A 26,398-nucleotide genomic window follows, 5' to 3' on the forward strand; every position below is an offset into this window, starting at 1 on the left:
ATATGTTATCATTAGAATGAGCCTTCAAACTAACATTTATTTCAGAATTTCAAACCTCAGATGAGAGCCACATTCAAGTATTTTGGAATACAGTCTGTGTTATCCAAGTTAGAGATTCTTAACACAGACATCCATGTTCCAGTGGAGAGTTCCAATATATAAGTGTGAAGGACACAGGGTAGATATTTAAAGTGCCCTTTAAAACAATAAAAATTGTCCTAATACCTATTCCTATTTTAGTCATGAATTTTTCAAAGCAGTGGAGGAAATTGAGTTCTGAAGAGCCAAAATTATTATTTTATTTGCCTACTGGCAACACTTTTTCCTAATTTACCCAGTATGTTTAGGGCTCTGAACTACTCCTCTAGGATGTACAGCAGAGGACTCAATGATTAGGAGGGGTTGGGGGAAAAGGTTACAAATATGGCTTTAATCTGCTTTTACATAATCTTGATTCTCGATTGCTTTTAGGAAAAAGTGACATTCTCTTGTAATTTAATCCTAGGATGGCCAGTTCCATTTTGCTTGTGGGGACCCAGAATGCTCACAATACTATCATATTTACTCAAATATAAGACAAGGGGTTTTTTTTCCAAGACAGCATGGGGAAAATGATACCTCATTTTATATTCACATATGGAAAAACCTCCTCATTAAATATACTATCATTAACCCACTGCCAAAAACAGCATGTGCTCAGTAATGAAAAACAACTATGAAGTGATTGAATGCAGCCACACTGAACATGCCAGCAAAACATATGGCCCATATTTAGCAAACATAGTGATGGGCACCTTTTTTTGTATCTGTGTGGCCCTTAAAACAACTGGGCAGTTGGTCCCCAGGAGGGAATGAGCACCAGGCCTGGAGGTACTGCAGTACCAGGCCGGCACTTGGAAAAGCTGGAGCAAGCTCTGACACCTTCCCCTGGTGCCAAAAATGCTGATGCAAACCTACCATAAGGCTAGGCTGGTGCAGTCTATCTGAATAAGAGATGTAGCAGCATCCATTGTGCACAGTCCCCCTCAGTGTGGTGAGCCACTACATGAATACATTTTGACAACAACTTTACTCCCACAGCTGAGTAGTGCCTTTCTTTTCCATTTCCTATGATTCCTGTTTCTTCACCATCCTGAAATGCCTGGCAAACATCACCAAACATCTTTGTAGATGGGAGCCTCTGTCACCCTTTCTGTCAACCTGTTACATATGACTGGTGTGGTCCTGCCCTCCATGGGATGGAGCCAGACCAGGCGGCCCTGCACCTAATATACATACATATTTTTGGAGGGTCCCAGTTCTCATGGTGAGAACATTTAGTTCCACTTGTGAGCGGGGGCTAATTAGCACATAGCTCCTTTGTGAGGGGTATCTAAAGTAAACACATGCTAAATAGTGCTGGACCATGGAGTAAGCATGGTTTGAAACTGTGTTGACTCTGCTGGTGCCCAGCCCAATGAACAATGTGCTAAATCATGAGCCATTTGTCTCTGAACTAACATGCATAATGGGTGCATCTACATAAGACACTAACTGCACAGTAGCCTAATAGTACTGTGCAGTAGCACTTCACATCACAAACAGTGCTAATACACCACTGTGCAGTATTATTAGCAGGGATCCTGGTTTTCTCTTATTTAAAAAAATTACCAATTTTCAGTTAAAGTAGTAACCCCAAATGTGAAAAATGTGTATTTGGAATTACTTTTTTTTTTAAATCAGAAAAAAACAAGTTCTCTGATTATTAGGCTACTGTACAATAGCATCACCAAAAAGGTGTGTGCTGGCAGTACTGTGTAGTAACTGCAGTTACTGCAAATTAATTTAGTACTTGTTTATAAAAGTACTAAATTTAATGCACTGTAACCACTGAGTATTCATGAGTGTGTAGACGCGCCCAGTGTGAATTATGCATGAGTAGGTACAAAAGTGCGGCTAAAAAGTGTGTTTATGGAGTACCTGTGCTGAAACTTGTAGCAGTTTGCAAAAAAGGTAAAATACATGAATTTTGGATTAACGAAGTCTGTAAATATCCATAGTAATTTGCATATGTACAAATTATTACAGGTAAGTTTATTTCAAAGTTGGTGTTTTTTAGCCCCTTGTGTTTCAGATTAGCCTCTGCCCTATTCCCCTTCTTACTTACACATGCTTGGGGAGGGAGCAGAGCCTGAGCAGTGCCTGACAGTAAGGTGGGGAAAAGAAGTTACAGGGAGCAGAGGGCAAGGTGGTCACCTGCCCCCTCAGCCACTGTTTTCCCTGCTTTAACAGTGGGAGGGGGGATGGATTCAAGACAAATCTTTGATAATTATATTATCTATACCTAGAAAATTAGAACAAATGTATACATTTTCCATATCTAGAATATAATTATTAGGGGGGTTGCCTTAAATTTGGGGTCATCTTAAATTCAAGTAAATATGGTATATTCTTTGACCCTACCCTGTTATGCCTCTAGCTATGGCTCATTTTAGGTTTTGCAAGAAGATCCTCAGTTTTTACACCAGAGGAAGACAAACCCAGTAGTATTAATCAAATGGGATTTTTATCAAATACGTGTTGATACTCTTCTGGTCCTTTTATCTGGCATAAGGAAGATGTAGCACTTATGTTTACAGACATGATATTCTTATTACCATGTTTTCACAAAGTATACATTTTGCAGCACTTCCAAATCTCAGGCCAGAATTTTGTCCCCACTGTGTTGTATATAAAGGGTGAGATTTCAAGTAATGCTCAGCATCGTGTTCACTCTACTCCCTGTAAATCAAAACACGTGTTAGGCCAGTGTGTGTTCAGGGCTTTTGAAATTGCCACCCCTATTCTACAGCAGAACGCATATTGGTGCACAGGACAAAATCTACACATTTTGATGAACTGGAATTTCTGGTGATTGGATATGCATACTTTCTTAACACTATCTCTCTCATGCATAGGTCAGTCTTCATGGTTTTGGTCACCAAAATCCAAGGCGTTTAACTTCTTTCCCAATGCAAACCAAAATTTGGTAGTGCAAGCACAGGTTCTTTTGTGGAATGAAGTAATACCAAAGGCAGGTCTGATAAAATCAATGAAAGCTGAGTTAGGTCAGTGCTATGTACTTCATGTTGCACTTACTCCCAGTATTTGCCATGCTACTACAATATAATTTATAAAGCTTCATGAAAAAACATCCCTTTTGCACCTTTTTCTGCTGCTTTTTCTTCTGGGATGAGAATGAAAATGCATACCATCTTTTTGTGGTACACATATGTGCTTTGATTCAGGGGTTCCCAAACTGCAGTATGCATACCATTGAGGATATGGGGGATTTAATTTTCAATATAATAATAATTGTTATTTAAGTGTTTAAAATATAAAACATATGCTGGTAGGTGTACATGGGCAGCTAGTAAATCTGGAAGGGGATATGCAATAAGAAAAAGTTTAGAAATCTCTGCTTTAATGGAAGCATCTTTCGCCCAAAATATTTTTAGCCTTCTAAGAGATTTAGTGATTCTGTAAACCAGCACTGTCTTCTGGCATGGTCTGGAAGGGCTTTTTATCCTTCCACTAGAAGCTATTTCAGGATAAGTTGACAGGCTGCACTGTATCTTTTTACTCAATCACCTCTATACACAGAGTGCTACTAGTATTTTCAAAATAGCACTTATGATAAGGGAAAAGCAAGCATGAATGGGCTGCTGAGAATTTATAGATACTTCTGGTTCTGCTGATCAAAAGCTCTGCAAGCACATTGCTTCTGTTTTTCCTGTTTAGTGAACAGCAAGTGTGTGAGCTAGCCAGAGCAGTTGCCCTTCTTAAGGATAAAATAAGAGTGGATGACTTAAGGATGGAATAAGCAGCGGCTAAGATGGCTTGTCAGTGGTGAGCCTTGTCCTGACAGCTGCCTTAGCAGAATGCATTTGATAAATTGTGATTGACAAAATATCTGAAAGCTGTACCTTGAAGCTGAAATCAAGGTGTACAAGGAAGTATATAGGATGAAGTTAGAATAGACTTATAAGAAAGCAGACTTGCTGTGGGTTGCATAACCATTTTTAAATTGAAAAATGTGTAACTCTGGGGCTACCTAGATGGTCCTCATGTAATTGTCATCAAGATTATTGCTTTAATTGAGCCTCCATCGGAAGGCTCATCACTAGGGGTATTGTGCAACATTTTGTTTGTTTATCAGATTTAATGTAGCAGTTAATTCAGTGTTAAAGACAGAGAATGTCTGAGATGATAATATTAATGTATATATGTATATATTAATGTAGTATTAATGTTTGTGCTGTCATCTCTAATAAAATGTGCACTAGTGAATTTCATTGTTATATCTTAATTCATACCAGAAGTATAAATCTGACCAATCTTAAGTAAAGAATTACAGCAAATAAATATATCTGAAAATATTTATGCAAAACAGACCTAATAGTGAAATTATAAGTGGAGTCTGAGAAGCAAAACTTTTTCATTTCTCCACAGAGCCATCCTTGTCTCATAGATCACACATTTGATCATGATAAGGGTGACTTAAACTCTATAGCATCTAAATTATAGTCTTATAATAAGTTCTAAGGTTATATGACTGCAGGTTGTACAGCATAAGCGATGCACTCCACCTACTTATCAATTTCTACCGAGTAACTTGAAATTAAGAAAGAGATGCTGGATGGATTATTCAGCTAGGAATTGGATTGGTACTGCTTGCACAGGGTGTAGATATGAGTGGGATGATAGGTGTATTATACAGTTGGATGATAAGGTGCCTGTCCTGGCAACTGAAAGAAGTATAAGGGATGAGGTGGGGCCCAACACACAAATTTTTGTAGCTAGGAAAGAGGATTTAGAAATTAATACATTTAAACCTCAAGTTTGCCACTTAATCATTAATAATTATATGCAGTAGCCTCATTTTTCAAAAGTGATTAGACATTGTTTTCAACAGTGACGGTATATTACATGTTCTTAGTTTGTGGCTCCATTAAAACTTCTGATTTTTGGAAGTTGGGTGCTCCAAAATTTTGAAATATGAAGCCTCTTTGAAGCGTTTTAATTTTAGAACCCAAGAAAAAAGGCATGCAAAGAACGTTTCATTGCCTTTTGATTCATGCCATTTTTTTCTTTAATTGTTTAGAGAAGATAATGTTTACAATTCAACAAACATGAAAGTGCATTACAGCACTGATTTATAAATAATCAAACACTTTTCAAATTGTTTCTGTTTAAATTTGGTTGCAAAAATAACATCCACTGAATGTTGTTATATCATTTCCAACTGCAGAATGTTGTGACACAAGGGATTTTTTTTCTTATTATTTTATAGATTGCAATCATACTGTAGTATCAGGTGATGCATTTGTTGGTGTTCATTCCATTTCACATTTGCATTTAAATTCCTGTGGAACAAAGATAAGATAAAAGAGGAAAACAAATGATGCTTATTTGTGGCTCAATTGAACTCCAATTGTAAGTATGATTTCAAGAGAGGGAGAACCTCAGAAAAGAAATCCAGTGTAATCTTTGTCAGCTCTTGTAGTCACAGAACAGAATCTATAGTCTAGATGTCTAAATACCTTTTAAAAATCTGTCCCTAATTCCCATCCATAGAGATTTCTGATGATAGGGGGAGGCTGCTGAATAAGGGAATTGGATAAGCAACAGTAGGTGTAGGGCTGGAAGAGAGTGACAATATCACAAAAAATCTTCTTTATTAAAGATACTATGAGTCATCTATGACTTTTTTCTCAGATTTTTTGTGACAGACCCACCAACTCATTAATTACCTAATAACTTACCTAAATACTTTAAAAATAAGTTAATTCTTAATGGAGAATAATGAAAAACCCTCAGAATTTTAAAGTCAAAGCTGAATCATTTCAATACAAATTAACATTTTGCTAGCAGATTTTTGTGGGGTTTCTAATCAAATCCTATTAAGAGGAGAGTGGGGAACTGCCTTTCAATTAAGCTGGCTATTTGGTGATGGTGACAAAAATGATACAGATGATTTATGGAGAAAATGAGTGTGACAAACAGAAGAGCCCTTGTCAGAGAATTGTATCAGTGTCCAGTGCACCCTTGTAGCTGGTACTGACATAGGCCATGTAAAGGTGTTACATTATTTCTACCAGGATAATTGCCACTTTCTTGGTAGACACAAGCTTACTAGTATTCACTCCATTTCTCCTGGGAGAAACATGTCTCTTCCAGGAGAAAGATATCCCAGGTGTTAACCTGGAAAATCTCCCTTTTGAGAGAAATTCTCTTGCAAAAAAAAAAAAAAGGGTTGTATATTCCCCTCCTGGTCTGGTATGGGAAGGGAGTGAAATAGTGGGTCAAAACCCCATGCCCATTCCCCAGACCTGGTTTTGGGAGCAGGTGGGAAGGTTGGTTGGCTGCTCCTGTCCTCTCCCAGACCAAACTGGAGGAGCTGCTCCTTGCCACATCCTGCCTGCACCCCAGACAAGGGTCCCTAGGGAGCCCCTGGTCTAGGAAGCAGGAAGGGGCAATGCCCATTATCTCCTTATTTTGCTCCCAATGTCAGGATCTGAGTAGAGGAACTATTGTTCCTTGTCCCCTGCTTCCTTTCTAAACTGAGAGAACCAGTCTGGGGACCCAAGTCTGGGAGGGAACTGGAGCACCCCCCTAAGCAACTTTCCTGCTCCTCAGACAGAGGATCCCTGTTCCTTCTCCTCTCCAGCCCTGAATGCCTGTCCTGCTCCCTCCCCTGGAAAGAGTTCTAGGAGTGGAAATTTCTCATAATTTTTCTTCCTTCTGTAGCTTCCCAGCTTTTAGTTCTAAAAGTCCAACATATCTTCCAACATCTCCTCTATGCCTGGTCTACCATCTTTTATAGCAATATCTTTTTTTCTGCTTGATCAGAGCAGAACATAACTAGCTCCTTCAATCCCTCCTTGTCGGCTTTATGTTATCTTTCACACTTCTGTCAGAGAATCAGACAGAAGCATAATTGAGTAAACTTCAAAGAAGGAAGCCAGTGACAGACTCAACACATTCCCTTTTCTTGTGGTTGTAGTACCTCCAAACCAAATATAAGACAACAGCTATGATCACATGTCAAGAGTTTCCAGCACTTGGAATCTAAGTTTCATGCCTGTAAATCATGCCATAGAACCATAGGAAAGTAGTGCTCTAAAGGACTTCATGAAGTCATCTCGTTTACCCCCTGCTAATCCGAGGCAAGTGTCTGTCTGCGTGTCATGATTATAGTACTTTCAATTCCAAGCGTAGGGTGAAACTAGCAACTTGGGAATCATTGTTCAGTGTCTGCCCATTCTTCCACCTTATGAGAGGGATAATCAGTTCCATATGACACCTGCTATGGATAACAACCCCTTCCCTATCCCAGTAGTGGGGACAGAATTAGTAACAGAAGCTTCTTCAAGTAAAATGTATTTTCAGGTGCTCTGAGGGTCACTTTCATTATTTTTATTTTATCAGAGTTTAAAAATATATTATTTGGTATGGTAATATAAGAGTGATGTTGTAGCCATGATGGTTCAGAAACTATGCTAGAGGCAAGGATTTCTTAGGATGATTGATATCTTTTATTGGACCAGCTATGTTGTTGCAATAAAGTTAGACAAGCTTTCAACTGCTAGACCTTCTTGGCCAGGTCTTATGAGAACAAGTCAGGCACAACACAGGAAAGAAGTGCTGTTGGAGGCAGTGGCAGAGATTCCCAGGGGTAACAGATGCACAGTAGAAGAAAAAAGGCTAATTACTGGGAAATCAAGGCTTACCAAAACAGAGGAGGGTTGTTCTTACCTTTGATGTGTGGAAAGTATTTGGGAGTCAGGTAAAATATAATGTGCCATAAAGCCAATGTCATTGTTTAGTCCTTTGTTCTTAGTGTCCAGCCAGCTTATGAGTTTTTGTTCCCAAGTTTGCAGTCTAAAGATGTTAGGTATACTTCCTTTGACCCCAAGGATACTGAGGTCAGAGAGGGGGTGGGTATTCTGTAAGAAGTGCACTCCTAATAGTGTGTGGGTGTGGGTATGTGTCCTTTGTACATTTTTTCTGTGAGAGTTCATTCTGTTGCATAGTTGCTGTTTACTTTCACCCACATAGTTACCATGAGAGTACTTAGCACATTGGATCAGTCATCTCTAAAATGTTACCTTCTGTGCTGTGCCTGGCTCATTCTGGTCAGACCTGACAAAATATGCCTTGAATTCAAAAGCTCATCTAACTCTATCCCAGCTACATAGCTGGTCCAATAAAAGATATCACCCTAAGAAATCTTTGCCCCTCACATTATTTGGTATAATAGTTTTAGTACTAATAGAACAGTGTGTCTTCAGTGGAGAACATCCTCTCTACTTTTCTATGAATGCCTTGATACTTACGTTAGGACTGTCACAATGCACCATTTTTGCTTGCATTCTCTCTTAAATTAAAACTAATACAATCCAATCAAGAATGGTTAACATCACTTTTATTCCTGTACTGACAAAGGAAGGAGCAGAATAGCATTTGGTAGATAATTTCCACTTCAGTGCCTGATGATGCTTCCTAGTTGAAATGCTCTGTTTATAGTTCCATTGGGATGAAGCTGGATCTATTTGTGGAAAATGGACAGTTCTCATCATTTCAGTTGGAAAATACAGTCGATTTTAAAGGACTCTTTCTTTCTTATGGGTGTTGTAGCGCATTACCTTGTGTTTGTGAAGGCTGTATGATTGGGTGGGTTGCAAAAGGTTAATGCACTAAAGCACTAGTCTTTGCTAGTGCCAGGTCAGTGCACTGGTTTGCTTCCTCTGAGTCCTCTATGTTTGAATCTGTACTATATTAGGTTAAGGCTGAAGTGAGCATATGTGCTCAAATTTACATTGAATGGACAATGTTACATGTAAACCATGCCTAATATGTTAGTGGAGTTACCCTAGTGTTAATGTGACCTCAAGTGGGGAATAATGCCTGGAAAGTGTTCCTGACTTTCCTTTTTATATAAGAATAGCAAGATCTGTTTGTGGAGGGTATCTAGCAAAATGATTGGGGTTTGTTGGAGATCTAGCAAAATAAACAGTCTCCACATTTTTCTTTTGATGTGGCCAAAATTTCTGCTGTATGGCGAGGTACTTATGGGTATATCAATGCTTACCTACCCATGGACTTTCAGGAAAATATAATCCAAATTAATTTAAAGTGTGGATATAAAGTGGATTAGTTAAACCACATTAAAACCCTATGTAACTACTCATATTGAATTAAAGTAGCTTTAATTTGGCTTAGTTTAAGATAAACCGACTTAAGACCTTTTTATTCTGAATGAGAGAGTCTATAAAGGGATTAACTTGAGCTAACTAATCTACTTTAAATTCACAGTTTTACTACACCTGGATTAACTTTTTTGAGTGTCTGTTTGTAGACAAACCCACATTCCTTCAAAGACATGAACACCAATTAACACTACAGTATTCTGAATGTTGCATTTGCCCTCACTTTTGAATGATAAAATAGATCCTATTATTTTTACTAGCCTTTGGAAAATAGATGATAATGGAGAGATTTTCTTTGTCATTTTCTGTTGCATAGGTTTTGGACATAGTTGATTTCCTACTTTGTTCTATATAATCACTGCTAACAAAATCTGATTCCTGGTATGATATGATTAATGCCAATATTATTTACCACCATATAGGACAGTATGAACTGCCATATGAAGTGGCAGAAGTTTCAGGTGCCAGACTGATGCAGTCATAGATCATAGTCCTTCACTTGTGATTTTCTAAAATGTGTTCTTTGTGAATAAGGAGAGGGGAAAATGTAGCACATCTACAGCTGACTTCAATGAGCTATAATGAGCTACCAGTTGTACTCAAACTAGTATTAGTTCTCTGTTTTCTATGGAATTTTTCATAATTGCATGCTTTGGAAAGTGTCTTAAAATACTGAAGTGTATATCTTTTAAGAAAAAAATGGGTTGCATTGATGGTAGAAAGGAAGAGAATGCTGTGCTGAAGAGAATGGCATTTGTGAGTTACTGAAACAATACTGCACATAAATATGAAGATGCAGGCTTTTTTCAGTTTAATTGGCTTGGTGACTGTAGTTCAGAGAATGAGAAAAGTGAATAACTGACTCTGACTCCAAGGACAAGAAAAGATCAAGCAACACATCATAAGGAAAATGTAAAAAAGAACAGAGTAGAGAAAATACAGCAGAATAGGTAATTTTATCACCTAAAGACAATAGAAGAAAAGAACAATTGCATAGGCCTTTTTATTATATAATCAGGTTAGATGCAGAAATGGCAGGCTTCACAACAAAGCAGAACAGTTCATATACTGGTTTTTGGATGCTTTTCATTTCTGTTAATCAAAATCTGATTTTCCTCTGGTTTTTTTTTTTCATTTGTTTAGTTTTGTTTTTTGTAGTGACCAGTTGCATGGAGAGGGCATTTATAGTAAGTTAAAAATTTGCTCTTTGTATATTTGTCCCTTTGTATATTTGGCCCAAAATGGACAAGACGAGCTTGAATCTAAACTCCAACCCTATGCTGTACTAGGATCAAATTTCAAATGTTGAGACTTAATATCTCACAACTATGGTAATAAAATTAAGTAATTAAAATATGGATGAAAATTTCTATTGGCCTAAGAGGAAAAGAAGTAATTTGAACTGCTTAGAAACGAAAATTAGCACCCCCTTATGTAGTAGTGAAAATGGGAATGTTGGGACTTTTTCAGAACTGAGGAAAAGTGAGCAGTCATAACAGAGCTGAAGGGGAGAGAAATTTACACCCTGGTCATATTCATGTAAGGCACAGTGACTGGCTTTTATCTGGGAAAGAACAAGGGTTAAGATAGGCAGGAAAAGAATAGGGATGTAGGAAGAAGAAAAGGAAGAAATTACAGAATGGCTGCAACTTGGCGTTGTCAGTGATCAGATATAGATTTAAGAGCCGGTGATGAAATCCAAGCCCTTAACCACCCCCTCCTCCACAAGGTGATGTTGGAAGAATGTTTCCAGAATACTCTAACCAGATCAGTAAGGAAGAAAACACATGAAGCGCATTCAAAAGCAGTCATGCATGCCAGGGTGATGAAGCAGAAGACAGTGATGATCAGTGATGAAAGCACCTAAATCAAAAGGGACAAGAATATGCCACAGACTTTTGGAGTCAGCTGCAAGCCAGACATTAGTTACTACAGTTGATCTGTTTCAGGAAAGAGGCCGCAAAATACAGATTAAAAATGGATGAAGAATATGTCAGGTACATTTGCTATGTGGATGCTGCTTCCTTAAAGTATAACATGTCAGGGGCCTTAGCCTCACACGCATTCCTGAGCACAGTCAGCTGTGCATTGCTACATACGTTGGGACCATGTTGTTGAATGGCTGCCTCGTCTCTGAGCTGCTGCAATTGTTCAGCAGTGCTTCCATGCTGCTGATCACCTTGCAGCGGGATGAGGTTGGAAATAGAAGGAGAACGAGAACAATGATTCGAAGCTGCTCCACGGCAGCCTCCCTGCTGGGCAGTGAGATCCCCAGGCAGGCTGCAGATTGGTTCTTTGTGACTCCAGCCGGATACAAGTGCAGGGGAGTGCCCAGCCACAGGATCATTCTCTTCATCTCCAAAGCAGTCAAAGAATAGTCACAGGTGGGGAACAACCCCTTCACCCTCTGTACTGCAGAAGTAAAGTATGCATAATCATTAATGGGACATAGGAGAGGGGACAGGGTCAGTACTTTGGTCATGACTGGGGGAGCAGGGAAATGGAATCAACCATAGGGGAGGAGGCAGAGACTAGACTAGAACTTGAATAATTAATTAGAAATAGGGAAAAGATGGGAAATTTTAAGATGCACAAAGCAAGAGCTACAAAGTTAATTAGTATTTTGTATTATTTAACAAAAGGTTTGAGATGATGAAAATCAAGTTTCAGAGTATGGACTTCAGGCATGGGTTGAAAGAGGAAGATTTAGGAGTCCAGTTTGGTACTTTCAGTAGGGTACAGCTTCTAATTTTAAAACCAGGTCCCATCTAAGGCCTCTAATTGGGTGGGACAGTACTGAAATGTAAACATCAAGTCCCAGTCCTGGGCAGAATGACTCTGGGACAGCATTTGTCCCAGATTCCCCTCCATACACTCAATTATTATCCCAGTATCATGTTCAGGGATCCTGGGTTTTCTGTTCACCATGGAAAAATGCAAATTTTCTCCTTTGATGGAGAAAAATGTGGGAAACCATGGGTTTCCCCTTGCAAGCTGGCAGAGTTCCTTTCCACCTGGGGCTTGCCAAGGCATGGCTGGCACAGGGCCCTGGTGTCGGTGACACCGATACCCCCCATCCTGCTCTGCTCTCCCATGTTAAGTCCTGTCTGCTGGGCTGTGAAGGCCCTGGGGGGAAGGCAGTAGGGCAGGGAGCCCTGAGCTGCACAGCAGGCAGCCCGCATCGTCCCTCGGCCCCATGGACTCTGCTTAGCTCTGCTCCAGCTGTGCTGCCTGCAGGAGGGGGTGTAGGGAGGGGGCAGGGTGGGACAGGAAGGCAAGTGTCCCTAGTACCATCACTTCATGAGTGCTTACGGAGATTTGAGAGAGGAATAGGGATGGCTGGGCAAAATGGGAGGACTTCAAAGTCCTTGTGAATGACAGGGAAGTATAAGAGGAAGCCAGTTCATGTATGCTGCATTTTATACAGGCCAGGAATGAGGCATGTGGGACTGGGACTAAAATGAAATATAATGATGTAGGGGTTTACTTACAAAACAGTTTCTTTGCGAGACCAGTGATTGTAGGTCATAGTCTACTTTATCCTGTCAGATAATTGCAAAATCCATTACTGTCCCTTTGAGATTTTTTTTATAAAAGACTGTATTAAATCTGAATAAAAGCTTAATAAGTAGATTAGTTAGAACAATAGTCCTCATGAGGATGTTTGATTCTGAGCGTAGCTGCTAGAGATAACCCTAAATGCAATTAGGTTTAACTCCCTGAATGTGTCAAAGGAAGGTAATACCCTCAGAGACTTCCCAACAGATGACATTATTTTTAAAGTGTCTCAACATTTAAAATACTCTTTCCTCTGGGCATCGGCAACAAAACCTTTGTTAAGAATTGTTGGAGAAACAGAACCATGGATACTGCACAGTGGAAAATTATTTTTGAGAAATTTGTTTTAGATGTCGTACATCAAAAAGATGGATGGCTCAGCTTCCATGGGGGAACAGTTTGTTGTCCTCATCTGTATTCTTTGTAATTGTAAGGTTCAAAACTCCCAAGGTGGCTAGAGATAAGGACAAAGAGGAAATAGTCATTTCACTTAACATATACAAGTTTATAAAGGGCAATGTGATCCAATGTCGATGTAATTCTCTCTCTCTCTCTCTCTCTCTCTCTCTCTCATTTCCAAAATAAAAGTGGAATATATAATACTATATAACGTAGCATGCACTAGTAAATTACAACCCCCTAAAATGCTTGATTTAATTGTCTGTACTACAAAACTACTATGTTGTAATGCAGATTTTAATCCCATTTACTATAGCAAATATAGTAGAACTCCCTAGTTTAATAACCTTTGGGGGGAGGGGGAGAGTGCATATACATGTCTATTTTTGAGGGTGTTCCTATGTGGTTGATGACACGTATCTGTAAAATATATTAAAATCTTTGACTGCCTTGCCTACCTCTGCCCATGAATCACTCTTCCCTTTTCTGCTCACCCATTGGTTTGCCAGAGATGTATTTTTGTCTTTGTTTCTTTAAATGTATTAGAGGCATAGGATGTGTAATATTAAGCCCTGGGCCAATGAAAGCTTTAAGGTTTATTAATTTGCAGCCATTTAGACAAGAAATAACTAATTTATTCCACTGAAAAAGGAGAGACTGATGGCTTTGCAGTGAAAGACCCAGCATTTGCATCTAGCTGTGACATTTTATGCAAAAAATATTTTAATAGTTTATCTTGTAACAATAAAGAAGTCTGGATGTATGGGTTTAGGCAGGCAAAATATAATATAATAGGAAATCCATATTCCCAAATATTTGTAAATCAACTCTTCAAACATGTGGCATATGCAAAAACTGTATGTGTCCTTATGTAGTGTAAAGGTTCTCCTGGCATTTCCTTGATCAACACAATTCGTTCATGCCACTGCTGATCAAGTAATCTGTCCATGTCTAATCTACGCTGTTAAAATGCTATGTCACTTTGCAAAGTATGCAGGATTTTCTGTCTCTAGTAAATAAACAAAATATGTATTTATATAGACTAAATATTCATCTCATACCGTTATGTATTTATGAATAAATTGCATATGCAGCTGCAAATATCTTCACATGCAAGTTTGAACACCTTTGACCTCACAAACAAGTTTCCATGCAGTATTTACATCTTGAAAGTACATTAAGGGGTGTATCTGGGCAATAAGTTGGGTAAAGACATACATATATGAAAAAAGTACTGGTTTTCATATCATTCTATTTTTCTCATGCAAGCAGATATTTTGTCCACTAGCCCTTTTATCAGATATGGGGTTTTCAATTTCAGAAGCAAAAATATTGCTTGTACTATTTGTTTTCCATAATTTAATAGGCTTCTTTGTGTTTTGTTGTGCAAAATTCACTATATAGGAAGGGGTGTAGGTTGTAGCCGTGTTGGTCTAAGGACATAGGCAGGCAAGGTTCTTTGGGTAAATCTGATATCTTTTATTAGACCAAATAACATTTTCCAGCTATTTAGTTGGTCTAATAAAAGATATCAGATTTACCCAAATAACTCTGTCTACCTATGTAGGAAGCATATTTGAAAATCAACCTTCACGTGGATTACTAAATATACCATATTGGTTCTCAGTCAATAAAATAAAAAGTGTAAGAACATTAAAAACAAAACAGAAATTCTATGCAATATAATTAACCCTTTAAATGGTGCGCTTGTAAATAGCATGCAGAGTGGATACAGTGGGACTGGATATTTGTCTTCAGTGTGCACTTCTGAAGGTACAAGTATCATAAATAATACAAGGAAGACAGGCCCCACTTGCTCTGTTGAGTAGTGAGGCTATGTATAGCCTATCATTTACCATCATTTTGTCATTTCTTATGTATTTGTATTCATATCTCTGTCAAGATAATAGATTACAGATAATATATAATGTCCAATGAGTTTATATAAAAAAGAAAAATCCAATACCAACAAAACAAAGTATTTAAGATCTCTTTTTTCCTCTCTAATTTTAATACCACATCTTTGGAGAAATTATTGGTACCATTGAAATGAACAAATCTGCAGTGAATTATTGGTTGTTTATCTGCGATTTGACTTAAAAAATCAGCTATTTTTAGTATTAATATTTGATAAGCACCTCACTTTCTATGTTTCTTAATGTCTTCTTAGCTGGACTTCATTTTTCTTCATATTATTGATAGCTTTTTATTTGCAGTGGAGTGCTCTTGAAAATCTACAATATTTTCCTTCTTGCTTTTAAATCAAAAGTCTGTCTCATCAAAGATAAAGCTGAACTGATTAGACCTGGGCCACAGTACCTGAAAATGACTTATTTTGAATCAGTGTTGGTAGGTGTTCAGCTTTTATAGCACATCATACCTTGTCTGGATGTGTGCAGTGCAACAAGGGCACTTAGTGGCCAGTTTGTTGAATCACATGCGTCTTTTTTGCTTTATGTATTTTTAAGATACCGCATGCTCTTCAGTAATTTTTTCCTCCGACATTATCACGTTTAATCTTGGAAGATTTTGTTCTTCTAGTTAATTCAGTAACAAATGTTTCAGTTCAGAAATATACACACCATTTAAAATGGATCTCACCCCTACTTTTCCTGAAACTGTACTACATTTCTTTTAATGCATTCAGTACAAGTGGGGGAAAAAATCCTTTTTCAGTACGATAGCAATAGACTTTCAGCTCAAACTGAACAGTGGACTTTTTGCCAACTATGAAGTGACAATGACAAGCAGGGATTTTTGTGAGTGATATCTTTTATTGGACTTCTGTTTCCTGAGGAAGACTTCCATGCTACCCAAACACTTGTCTAAGTCTATCCCAGCTATGGTCCAATAAAAATATCACCCACAAAAATCCTTGCCTACGGCATATTTCCTGGACTATCACAGTAACAGTATCACTTCAGCATTACAAATGAAAAGCAGGACTGACATATTTTCTGTTCTGAACCTGACACCTTGGTTCATCAGTTAGTTTGTGCTTGAATCTGAAAGATGCTGGGTGCTGACTGAGAAGGACCAAATAACTGGATCTCCCAATGGAACTTGTCAAATTTCGAACAATTTAAACTTCTAAAAACCAGACCTGAAATGAGTTTTCAGGCTTATTGTCTCCTCAGAGCTTTGCTGAGACTTTAAAGGATGTATCTTTTGGTTAAGCATCTTTCAACGCTATTGTTGTTACCATATTTAACTTCTCTAGTCTAACAAATTCTTGAAGATATTTTATGCTGTTCAAGTCTTAGCAAAACAATAAACATTCCTGCTGCTTGTGAAATATGTGCATTTAGATTCAAAATAGTTATACACAACCGAAAGAAAGCCATTTGATTAGTTTCTGTCTAACTACTCTATGGTGAAAAGCTGATTATTTTTAAATGATAATTTACCATACAAGTTTTGGTCTTTAGATATCAGTTTTCCAGCTAGTTCTGCTAAAATTGATAAAATAACATTTGAAACAATTGAGATTTTTATTCTGAACCACTGTTTTCACATCTAGCTCAGCAGAAATGAACATGAATATCTTGTTTCTGAATTTAAATCGATGCAACTCCAGTAAACACGTAACAAAAAGTAATCTATAAAAATGGAAAGTGACTGTTGTCTAAGTATATTTAATTAAGAAACTGTGTTTAAGGTGGTTAAAATTGTCTTCTTAAGGGACATAACATGTAACTTACATTATTGAACTACATGAGCTCAGGTCACTTGCTAAAAAATAATGTTTTTTTTCTTATGATCTTAAATGTCTATTTCACCGTTTAGTATGCATGTGCAATTTTCACTGGTTTCAGGGGAAAAACCAATGTGTATCTATTCAAAGGCAGTCTTCAGTCCTATATACTCACACAAGTCTCAGTAATATTTTGGATCCCATTGGAGAGATGCTGAATACTGTCTATTTCCATAAACAACAGTGAGAAATCAGGGTTTTCAACACCTTGCATGAGCAGGTTCTTATAGGAGTTATATAGCACTGCACTTTTGCCTTTTAAATTTGATTAATTGATAGATTCCAGCTAGCTTTGCAATTTCTATATGAATAACATTTTATTATTAAAATATTTTATTACTGTCAGTATGAGAGGGTGAGCTATCTTGTTGATCTATTTTACACCAAAGATGTGTGGGGGATGGTAGATGGAAAAAAGAGCTGCATCTAAAACGTACTTATTTTATTTTATTTAGATTTTCATACACACCTTTCTGAGACATTGAAAGACAGAAAGACAGGCTGGCAGCAGCTGGCTGAGACAAAGAACTCTCTGATACGTAAGGTTTTCATCTTGCTTAACCCATATTCTCTGTAAACTTGGAGCCTAGCTAGAAATGCTTTCAGCAGTGATCAGTTTATCTGTGTTTATATTGTGCTTATCACTCACTTTATTTGTGGTTTGTTGTGTTTTTCCTTCTCCTGCAGTGTTGTTTCTACTTCACAGTAAATAAACCTGATTTTTATTCAGACAAGTACAGACAGTTGTTTTGGGGTACTAGCTGATGGGGTATAATCTGGGGAATTTGTCATTGAGACTCCTACCAGAACATTAGATGATGGAGGAGTCACAATTCCCTGTGCCAACATTACTTCAAGAAAGCTGGTGTATGCCAGTGTGGGCACAAGGAGAACTGAATGATGATATGAATGACAAACCTACTTATTTAGATATAATAATGACAACTCTGCAATCTATACTAGTAGTGTATTTACAAAGATGCATACATTTTAAACTGCCAGTTAAGTTTGCATGTGATATATATATACCCCTTCAGAGAATTTGAAGCCTTTTAATGACAAATTTCACAATAGCTGTGTTTATTTTTGTTGTGATTTGAATTTTGATCAAAATGAGTTTTGAAACAGAACAGTACCTTTCAGTATATTACAAAGATTTTTTCTTAGAGATTCCTTATAATAGTCAGAATTTTTATGAGGAGTTACCGTACTGACAGAAGAACAGCAAAATAGGTAACATCACGTGGAAAAAGAAAGGGATGGTGTTTTTAAAAAGTGTTCTTTTTATTATTAAGCATATGAAAGTCAAGGTCAGTATCAATTGTCTATGCAAATCTAACTGTCCAATGACCTGATGCATTTAAGGCATACCAATTTCTATAGCTAAATACATAAAGAAGGAACAATGTGGCTAGCATCACATCTGGCTTTCCATCTGACCCAGGTACCCATTTACGGCTTTGGCATGAGTCCAGGTCCAGGCTTGAACTCTCCTATGGAGTTCACCCTCTGCAATCCCACTCCTCAGAAGAATGAAATACCTGGATCCAAAAGCTTTTTAATATGATAGTATCTATGAAGTAATGATTAATAACACCCATTCACTCAGCTCCTCCACCTGGCATCTCTTAAATGCAAAGCATTGTTTTCATTCGTTGGATAGATCCATTTATATTAACCTTAGATCTTAGTCAATATGTTCCATTGTTCCCTGCCTAATTTCCCAAGAGCCATTTCTGATAAGGTCTTATGCTCTCAAGGCTTCAATTTCTGCTTTATTTGACTGGATGAGCAGATGAAATATTTTTCCTAGAACTCTTTCTCTTCCTCTCTTTTACAACAATCACCTGCAAAATCTAGGTGACACTTTTCCCCCATTCAGCTGAGCATTTAAGTACCTGGTGTAAATGTTCTGTAGAATCACAGCCTTAAATGAAAATAATATTCTTAATTCTAATGTTTATTCAACATTAACCATGTTTTGAGATTTTTTTCCCCTTTTGATTTTCAAATGTACTTTATTTTTAAAATTCTAATATACTCTTTCTTTCAACATGCTTGATTACCGATGGTATCTTGTGAACATTATCTCTACTTAGGGCTTGTTATGCGGCAAATCTGCACAAATCTGCCTGAACAAGCACTGTACCAGTTTAGCAATGGCCATATCAAATGACAACTAAAAATTAATGAGGAATCTCAACTGTCTTTGAAATCAGTGGAAACTGAGGATGTTCAAAAAGTCTTTAACTACTGTCAGCATGAGGGGTTCGGTCCTTCAAAATTAGTTCAGGTTTCCTGAGAGAGAGGTAGAGGGTAAAGAGAGAACTGTTAGCCGCAGGAATTGCATTCCTTTATATTAGTTTATATTCCATTAATCCAGTCCAAACATGATGTTAATAGTGACCAAAAGAAAATTATATGAAGATTAAAATTGATCTTCTGTATTTCTTTGTGTTTCTGAGAAGTGACTGTGACCATAGTGTCTAGGTAGTGATGTAGCTACTAGTGAGTGGAATTTGGCTAAAAATAATTTATCACTGAATAACTGAACTGATAGCAGTATTTGAGTGTGTCTGTCAGAATTCCTTGAAGTCTGTCCACAGGGCTGACTTAAAAAGCCCCTCTCTTGAGATCACTTCCTGCCATTTGGAGCATTTTTCAAATTAAATTATTTCTCTTTGCCTGTTTATATAGCTTTCCCAAGAACATGAACCCCGGTGCCATTGATGATAGTTTGATTTATATATTATTTTAAATTGTGCAACATTCCATGAATTTGTTGCTGTAGAAATTAATGAAATAGAACATTAATATGTAGTGGAGATAGTAATAATGAATATATAGTCAGCACTAGATTTTACAGCAGTTTTCATTTTTATTCATGACTCCACAGTAGCTGGAAAGAATTCTTTATAAAAATGACAAAATGGCATAAAAATGCAAGATGCAATTTCTGCATATACAATCATTTTGACATAGGGTATGACTAGGGATCTACTGAAATTGCAATTTCGCAATTTTCATAGAAACCACAATTTCAGGCACTCTCTGCGAAAATGTGTATGCCCCGAAAAAAAGCATGGGGAATCACTAAGCAGGGGAAAAAAACCAAAAGATAGCTGCAAGAACAGAAAAGGGCTTGCATCCTGAAGCACAGGTGGGGATCTAGGTGACACTTTTCCCCCAAATCAAATGTGCAATCCTCTGATATATTCAGTAAGTGTCAAGGAGTAAGATACCATCAAAAAACAAATACATTTTCAGCAGGCAGCAATCAGAGGAAGCTCAGCTAAATGCTGAACCCTTCCTCTCTAGGTACTATAGTGATGATCACTTTAGATATGCAGACAGCAAGATATATCTTGAAGACAGATCTGAGTAGACTGTAACCTGTACAGCCTCAAACACATGTTTTTTACTGGGGAAAAGAGAGTAGTGGCTGCTCAAGGGCCCTCCCTTTAGGGGCTGGGAGGGAGGTTGTGTAGGTGGGCTGTCTAATGGGGCTTAGGTAAACCAATAACCCTTGTGCACTGGAGGAGAGTATATACATTGGTATACAGCTGCATGTTTTGAACTGCTTTGGGTCTTCTGTTAGTTGCCTTCTGGGGACTTGGAAGGACTTTTTCTTAGGGGCAGGATGGGTTTTTTTCACTTCCTAACAACTAGTTAGTAACCTGGTGAGGTAGGTCAGTAAGTATCTAGTGAATGTATTAGTTCTATAGCTGATCTGGTTCCCTGATAACATGGAATTGAAAGTAGATACAAAAGAAAGCGTCCCCTGGAGAGCTGAATTTGGACCATAATGCCTTAGACAGCAACTAGACAGCCCCTTTACCCCAGCTTTTTAACCCTTTTACAAAACGAGGGTGATAGGGTCTCAGTAGCAACAAGTGTAGACGGGTTTGACAGTAGTCTACCAAGTAGAAACGGATAACGTAGGAGTCTTGTCCTGCATTATGAGTGATTGTTGGTAGTGCTCAGATTGGTTAAGAGAGTTGCATTCTTGTCCATCTCCCTGCAAAACTGGGGCAAGTAAGTTTCATGTGTGGGCAGCAATGTTCATACAACATTCTCGATAACCTTTGGTGTCAGTGACAGTATTACGCAGGCTATGCACAGTTCTTTGCACAACTGAACCCATGAAGTACATTTCAATTTATCAAACAGCAGATGCAGTTTAAGTCTAAATCACGGGCTTCTTGAGGATGCTACTTGTGGATCTTGTTGATGGCGGTGTTGCTTATAGGATGCCCATTCCTGCCCTTTGATAACATTTTTCAGCCCCCACTGTATTTTTAAATAAACTGGTAAAGCCACTTCTTACTCAGAGAAGTTACCTGTTTTAGGTACTTAAACTCATTCTGTCCAGCCATACTTTAAGAATACTTCTTTGCTTTAGTATGGAACTGCTTTTTGTTTTTAATATATTCTGTCTGTACTGCTTAACTGATTCTGTTTATTGTTGTTAAATCATACATACAATTGGAAAGCTATATTAACTACCTTGTTACACGTACAACTTTGTTTTAGAATGTCAGGAAGGAACCCTGAAAACAAGAAACAGGTGATAAAACTAGCACAGAAGGTTTGGTTCTGTCAGGATCTTCCTTTCTTCTTTAGGTAATGTCCAGTAGGAGAATATGGCCAACAACATGCCTTTTTTTTTTTAAACAAGCTGAGATGAGCTTTGTATTTATTACTGTTGAAAGTTATCAAGAAAGTTAAATATCTCCTCAACATTTGTGGCATGCAATTCAAGCACTTGCACTATTAGAAAATAATGTATAGATAAGAATATATCTTGGTCCAAACAAACAAACAAAGCCTTTAGCCTTTCTCCAGGTGACAAGAAAGCCCCCTTTATCTCTGGGCCTTCTTAGAGGTGAGATCTGTTGGATTTCAGTCTGCTTCCTGCCTGGAAACTGCTCCTTTCCAGCTTGAGCTCCTGACCGTTTCTCCCCTTGGGCTTTTAAATGCCAGGTAATCACCCACAGCTGGTCTCTAACTGCAGGGCTGTCTAGCTCCTTTAAAAAGACAGACTACCCTGTTATACCAGATTAAAGAAAGCAGTAGCAAAATCTGTTGTGACTTTTCTTCATTTACCTACCACTCTCATTTTTTCTCATCACTGACAGAATGTTCTCCTTTAACCTCTCCACATTCTTCAGTGACCCTGTGCCTCCCATCTCCTGATATGTTTTGGTCCCTACTTTTATACATTCTCAAGTTCTCAGTCCCTTTCTGTCGACTCAGATTTTCTTCATACAATATAAGCTTGTTTTAATGTTTCTCATCCTAAAATAAATACCTTTGACCCTTCAACCTACCACACCATTTTCTACTTGCATTCATTTCTCAGTTCACTGACTTGATGGCTGCAACTGCTAGTTGGAGTTCCTCTCCTCCAGTTGCTTTCTAGAACTCCTTCAATCCACCTTTGATCTCTTTAAATCTATTGAAATGCCCTTTTTTTCTTTTATAGACCTAATCATTTTTATGATTTTTATCAGTTGTCACTTGATTCTTGTTGCTTCTTAAGTTGTTCAGTCACTGCTTTGACTGCAGTGTCAGGATAGCCTGTGTTGACGTTCAGATCACCTCTACTCCATTCCTGTTTCCTTGTGTGGTGACAAAACTTGTTGCTTGTCTTTATAACTTCTTTGACCATTAGTTGTCAGGCTGACCAAGATATCCTTACTATTTCCTTTTGCTCTAGTTATTTCTGAGCAACTTACCAAACAAGAGCAAATTGTGGCTTGGAGCAACATTGTCTATGCAACTGCAGCTTGGTCACCTTGTAAATGTGCATTATGATGCAGTTTTGTTTACTTGATAGTGCATTTTCTGCGGGATCCCTGCCTTTCCCAGTATACAGGATGGTCCTCCACTAAAAATGAATCAGGGTTGTATAATAAACAAAACTGTTGTCTATACGACCCTTGCCTCACTTGTGGCAGACGCTGAGAAGTATATTGTAAAAGAGGCAAGGTATTACATTCTCCCAGTATAGGTAGATGAATATTGTCCTGGAGAATTTAATTTGATCTGTCGTCTGAAGAGTAGTTCTAGACAAGTTACTCAGACTACACTTTTCAGAGGTGATCATTAATTCTGCATGTCTGTGCAAGTCAGTACCTGAAGAGAATAGGATCTGATTTACTGAAATGTTAGGCTTTCACAACTATAACTACAATTGGTATCTGAGTCTTGAAAATGTAAAGTTATATATAATATTAAATGTAAAACAATATACCTTAATTCACCTCTAATAAAGTAGGGTGTTGTAAAAATGAATCTGTTTGCAAAGCTCTCATTTTATGTAGAGCTAAGCACCATATGAAATCAAGAGCATGGTTTGAACAATGGATCATAAATAAAAAGTATGGGCTACACATTGAAAAGTAATGATAAAACAAAGCAGATAGCTGTTCATTAAGGTCAGGAACAGAAGATCATTCAATCTTCTGTTCTATGCACTAAATGTGGCAGAGATCCTCAGGGAAAAATAGTCTGAGACCAGGTAATTAAAGAATGTGTCATAATGCGTGTATAGAAGGTGACAGAATTAAGGTGGTATGCCTGTCTCCTAATCTATGTGCACTTCATTTTGCAACCATCATGATGTTCATTTAATGTGTTGTGTTTTTGTGGGTGTTTGTTTTGCATTCTGGCTGCTGACAGACATGGGGAAAAAAAGTGCTTTACTGGAAGCAGCAGCGTGTTAGTTTGACTTGGCTCTGCAAAGTCTGTATAGATCGCGTGCTTCAGTGGCACTTTTTGGTGCTTTTATCTTAAGCTTATTCAATCATCTATTAGATAATAGCACCAAAAAAGCCTCACTGAAGCGCCTGATCTAAACAGATGTTGGATGAGCCGGGTCAAACTAATGTGATGCCTCTTCTGGGCATGTGCTGGGCTTGGCTCAGGGGCACATGGAGTTTAAAGTAAAGCACCATTTTATATATATACATATATAAGCAGCCTCTGTGTGTATATATTGCAAATATATAAATCAAGGTCATGGAACGCATCCAGTGATCTCTGAAATTGTGTAGTACCATTCCAGTATTAAAGATTATTTGTAATAGTTATAATTAAGTGTGTGGTATGTGTATGTGTATGTGTATGTGTATTTGTAAGTACATATGCATATTTTCTACATAAATATATGCAGACTCAGATGTATTTGGTGACTTACTGTGACACAGAGCCGGAGGCTCCTGTTACTCACAGGGCAGGCTGTAGCAGGCTGACCTTGCTGGGTGGCACCAACAGATAAACTAAGTGCAGGGGGAAGGAGGCAGGCTAGCTGTCAGGCCTGTGGGTGGCAGTAGGGATAGAAGGTGGCCATAAATAGCCCTTAAGGCAGCTGGTGCACTGGGAAAAAATGCAGCCAGGAGGGTCCCACTTAGTGCTTATGGGACAGGACTGGGATCAGCGGGGTCCAGGAAGAACCTGCTGCCAAAGAATAGTTGAGGGCTCACTGTGGGACCCTGGGGCAGCCTCCCTTTTTTTCAATCAATTCATTCCATCAAGGCATGGCGATAGGAAAGAGAAGGTGTGCAAGAGGCCAGAGTTAGGCAGCAGCTGCGTGGCCACCAGGCCGTGTCACGACCACTCATGGGGCCCAGTCCTGTCATATTTACAAATTAATAACACTTTATCTAGTTTCAATGACCTTTTTTCTGAGTTGTTAATAAATTGTTCCTAGAATAAAACTCTCTTTCTCTGAGGGAAGAAAGAAGAGTGGATTTTCTTCTCCTGCTGTGTTAATATATATGTGCACACACACACACACACACACACACACACAGAGGAACCCAAACTGCAAAAATATGGGTAATTCGGGATTTGGGGATTTGGTGTGGCATAGCTCTCTAATCTCTCTCGCACAAAATGTAAAATAACCAGTGAAAATAACAAGCTCTTTTCTAGTAATCTTCAGACACAAGTATTTTCTTTTACCTTTATTGAAAATTATATTTAAACATACTGGACACAGTTCATGCGTATAGTGATCTCATTGATGTCAGTGGAGTAACACCATCAGTGGATTTCATCCACTCTGCTATTTCACTGTGGATTTGAAATGTTTCACTTGCCTTCACCGAGTACAGGTTTTGGGGTTTGCTTTTAATAGAAATTCTCTTATGAAGTAGATAAGCAAAAATGTGTTTATGTCCTGGGGCTTCATTATTGATTTTTATAGTAGCCAGTTTCAGATTGACTTTTCTTACAACATGCCATTTTGCTCAGAAATCATCCACTGGAACACACAAACTGTATAACAGAATCTGTATGATTACAAAAAATTGTGAGAATGGAAGAAATTCTAAAAACAGTCTCATCTTTTAGATTCAATGTTATAAGAAAGTGAATTTACAATATATCAGGTGATATAAATCATAGGGGCAGACATAGTATTTGGATAATATTTTTGTCTTGGAAACACCAGCATTGGAACTAATTTGCAAAATTTGTTTGAGAAACAAAACAGATTGCATGTTGCAAGACAGAGCTGCTGGCAAAATACTGTAACGCGTCAGATTTGTACAAACCTATCTCCTGTGTATTGCACCATGTCCTAGAAAACTGGAAACCATGAAAACAAGTGCTCATATTTTAAGGAACTGGGTGACAGCTGATAAAAATATAGCATTTTCTGTGGCACTTTATACATAAAGCTTCCACCTTAAAGCAAACTAATTTGATAGAATAAGTGGTAATTTTTAACACAAGCAGTGACAAAATAAACACCATCTGTTAGTGTTGACTTTTTCCACACTATTCTCATGCCGGGTGATTTCATTTCACTTTTTTCAGAAATAGTTAATGACACATCTGGTATGTAGTGAAGGTGCACTTTGGGTGATTAAATGTGGACATAAGTTTAGAGAAAGTAGTAATGAAAACTGTTTTTCAAGACATTGAAGAAATCCTAAATAACTGAAAAGGGCAACTTAAAAATATGCCTATGCTAATTTCCTTTTTATTATATAGTGTGCATTATTAAGACAAAGAATAGATTAAATATTTACAGTAGATCCTGTCCCTTTCTCTCCTCTATATCTTCCTGTGTCACATTTGATAGTACAGTCTTATTTTTGATCTTCAGAGTAGGTCATCTATACTTGTCATTTATATGCTAAGCTATGCAATCTTTTCAGGAAATACCAAGATCACTTGTCTTCACAGTTCCAATAACATCTTTTCTGCAGTATAAGTAAATAATGAGCTAAACCATGTCAAGCATTCTGTATAAAAATAAATATTCTGAGAAATGGAATCTTTACATTCATACAGCACAGAGAGTATCTCTTTATTTGTATAATTCTTCACTGAGAATACTGGGACTTAGCAAGACCACAGTACAGGGACCAGACAAGTGAGATGGTAAAGCGTATATCATAAAGAACTAATGGCAAGGCAGCAAGCTCCCAACTGAAGAGGGAAA

General features: G+C 37.9%; 1 protein-coding gene across 1 annotated transcript in view; it reads left to right on the forward strand.

The window, feature by feature from the left end:
- LOC102385477 (teneurin-2) overlaps window positions 1-26,398 on the forward strand; it is an 818,212-nt gene that overhangs the window by 261,687 nt on the left and 530,127 nt on the right. The window contains exon 2 of the mRNA XM_025205636.1: window positions 17,397-17,480. Coding sequence (XP_025061421.1) covers window positions 17,397-17,480 — 84 coding nt within the window. The remainder of the gene's footprint in view (window positions 1-17,396; window positions 17,481-26,398) is intronic.

This window comes from Alligator sinensis, unplaced genomic scaffold, assembly GCF_000455745.1.
Source record: "Alligator sinensis unplaced genomic scaffold, ASM45574v1 scaffold7_1, whole genome shotgun sequence".
NCBI lineage: Eukaryota > Metazoa > Chordata > Crocodylia > Alligatoridae > Alligator > Alligator sinensis.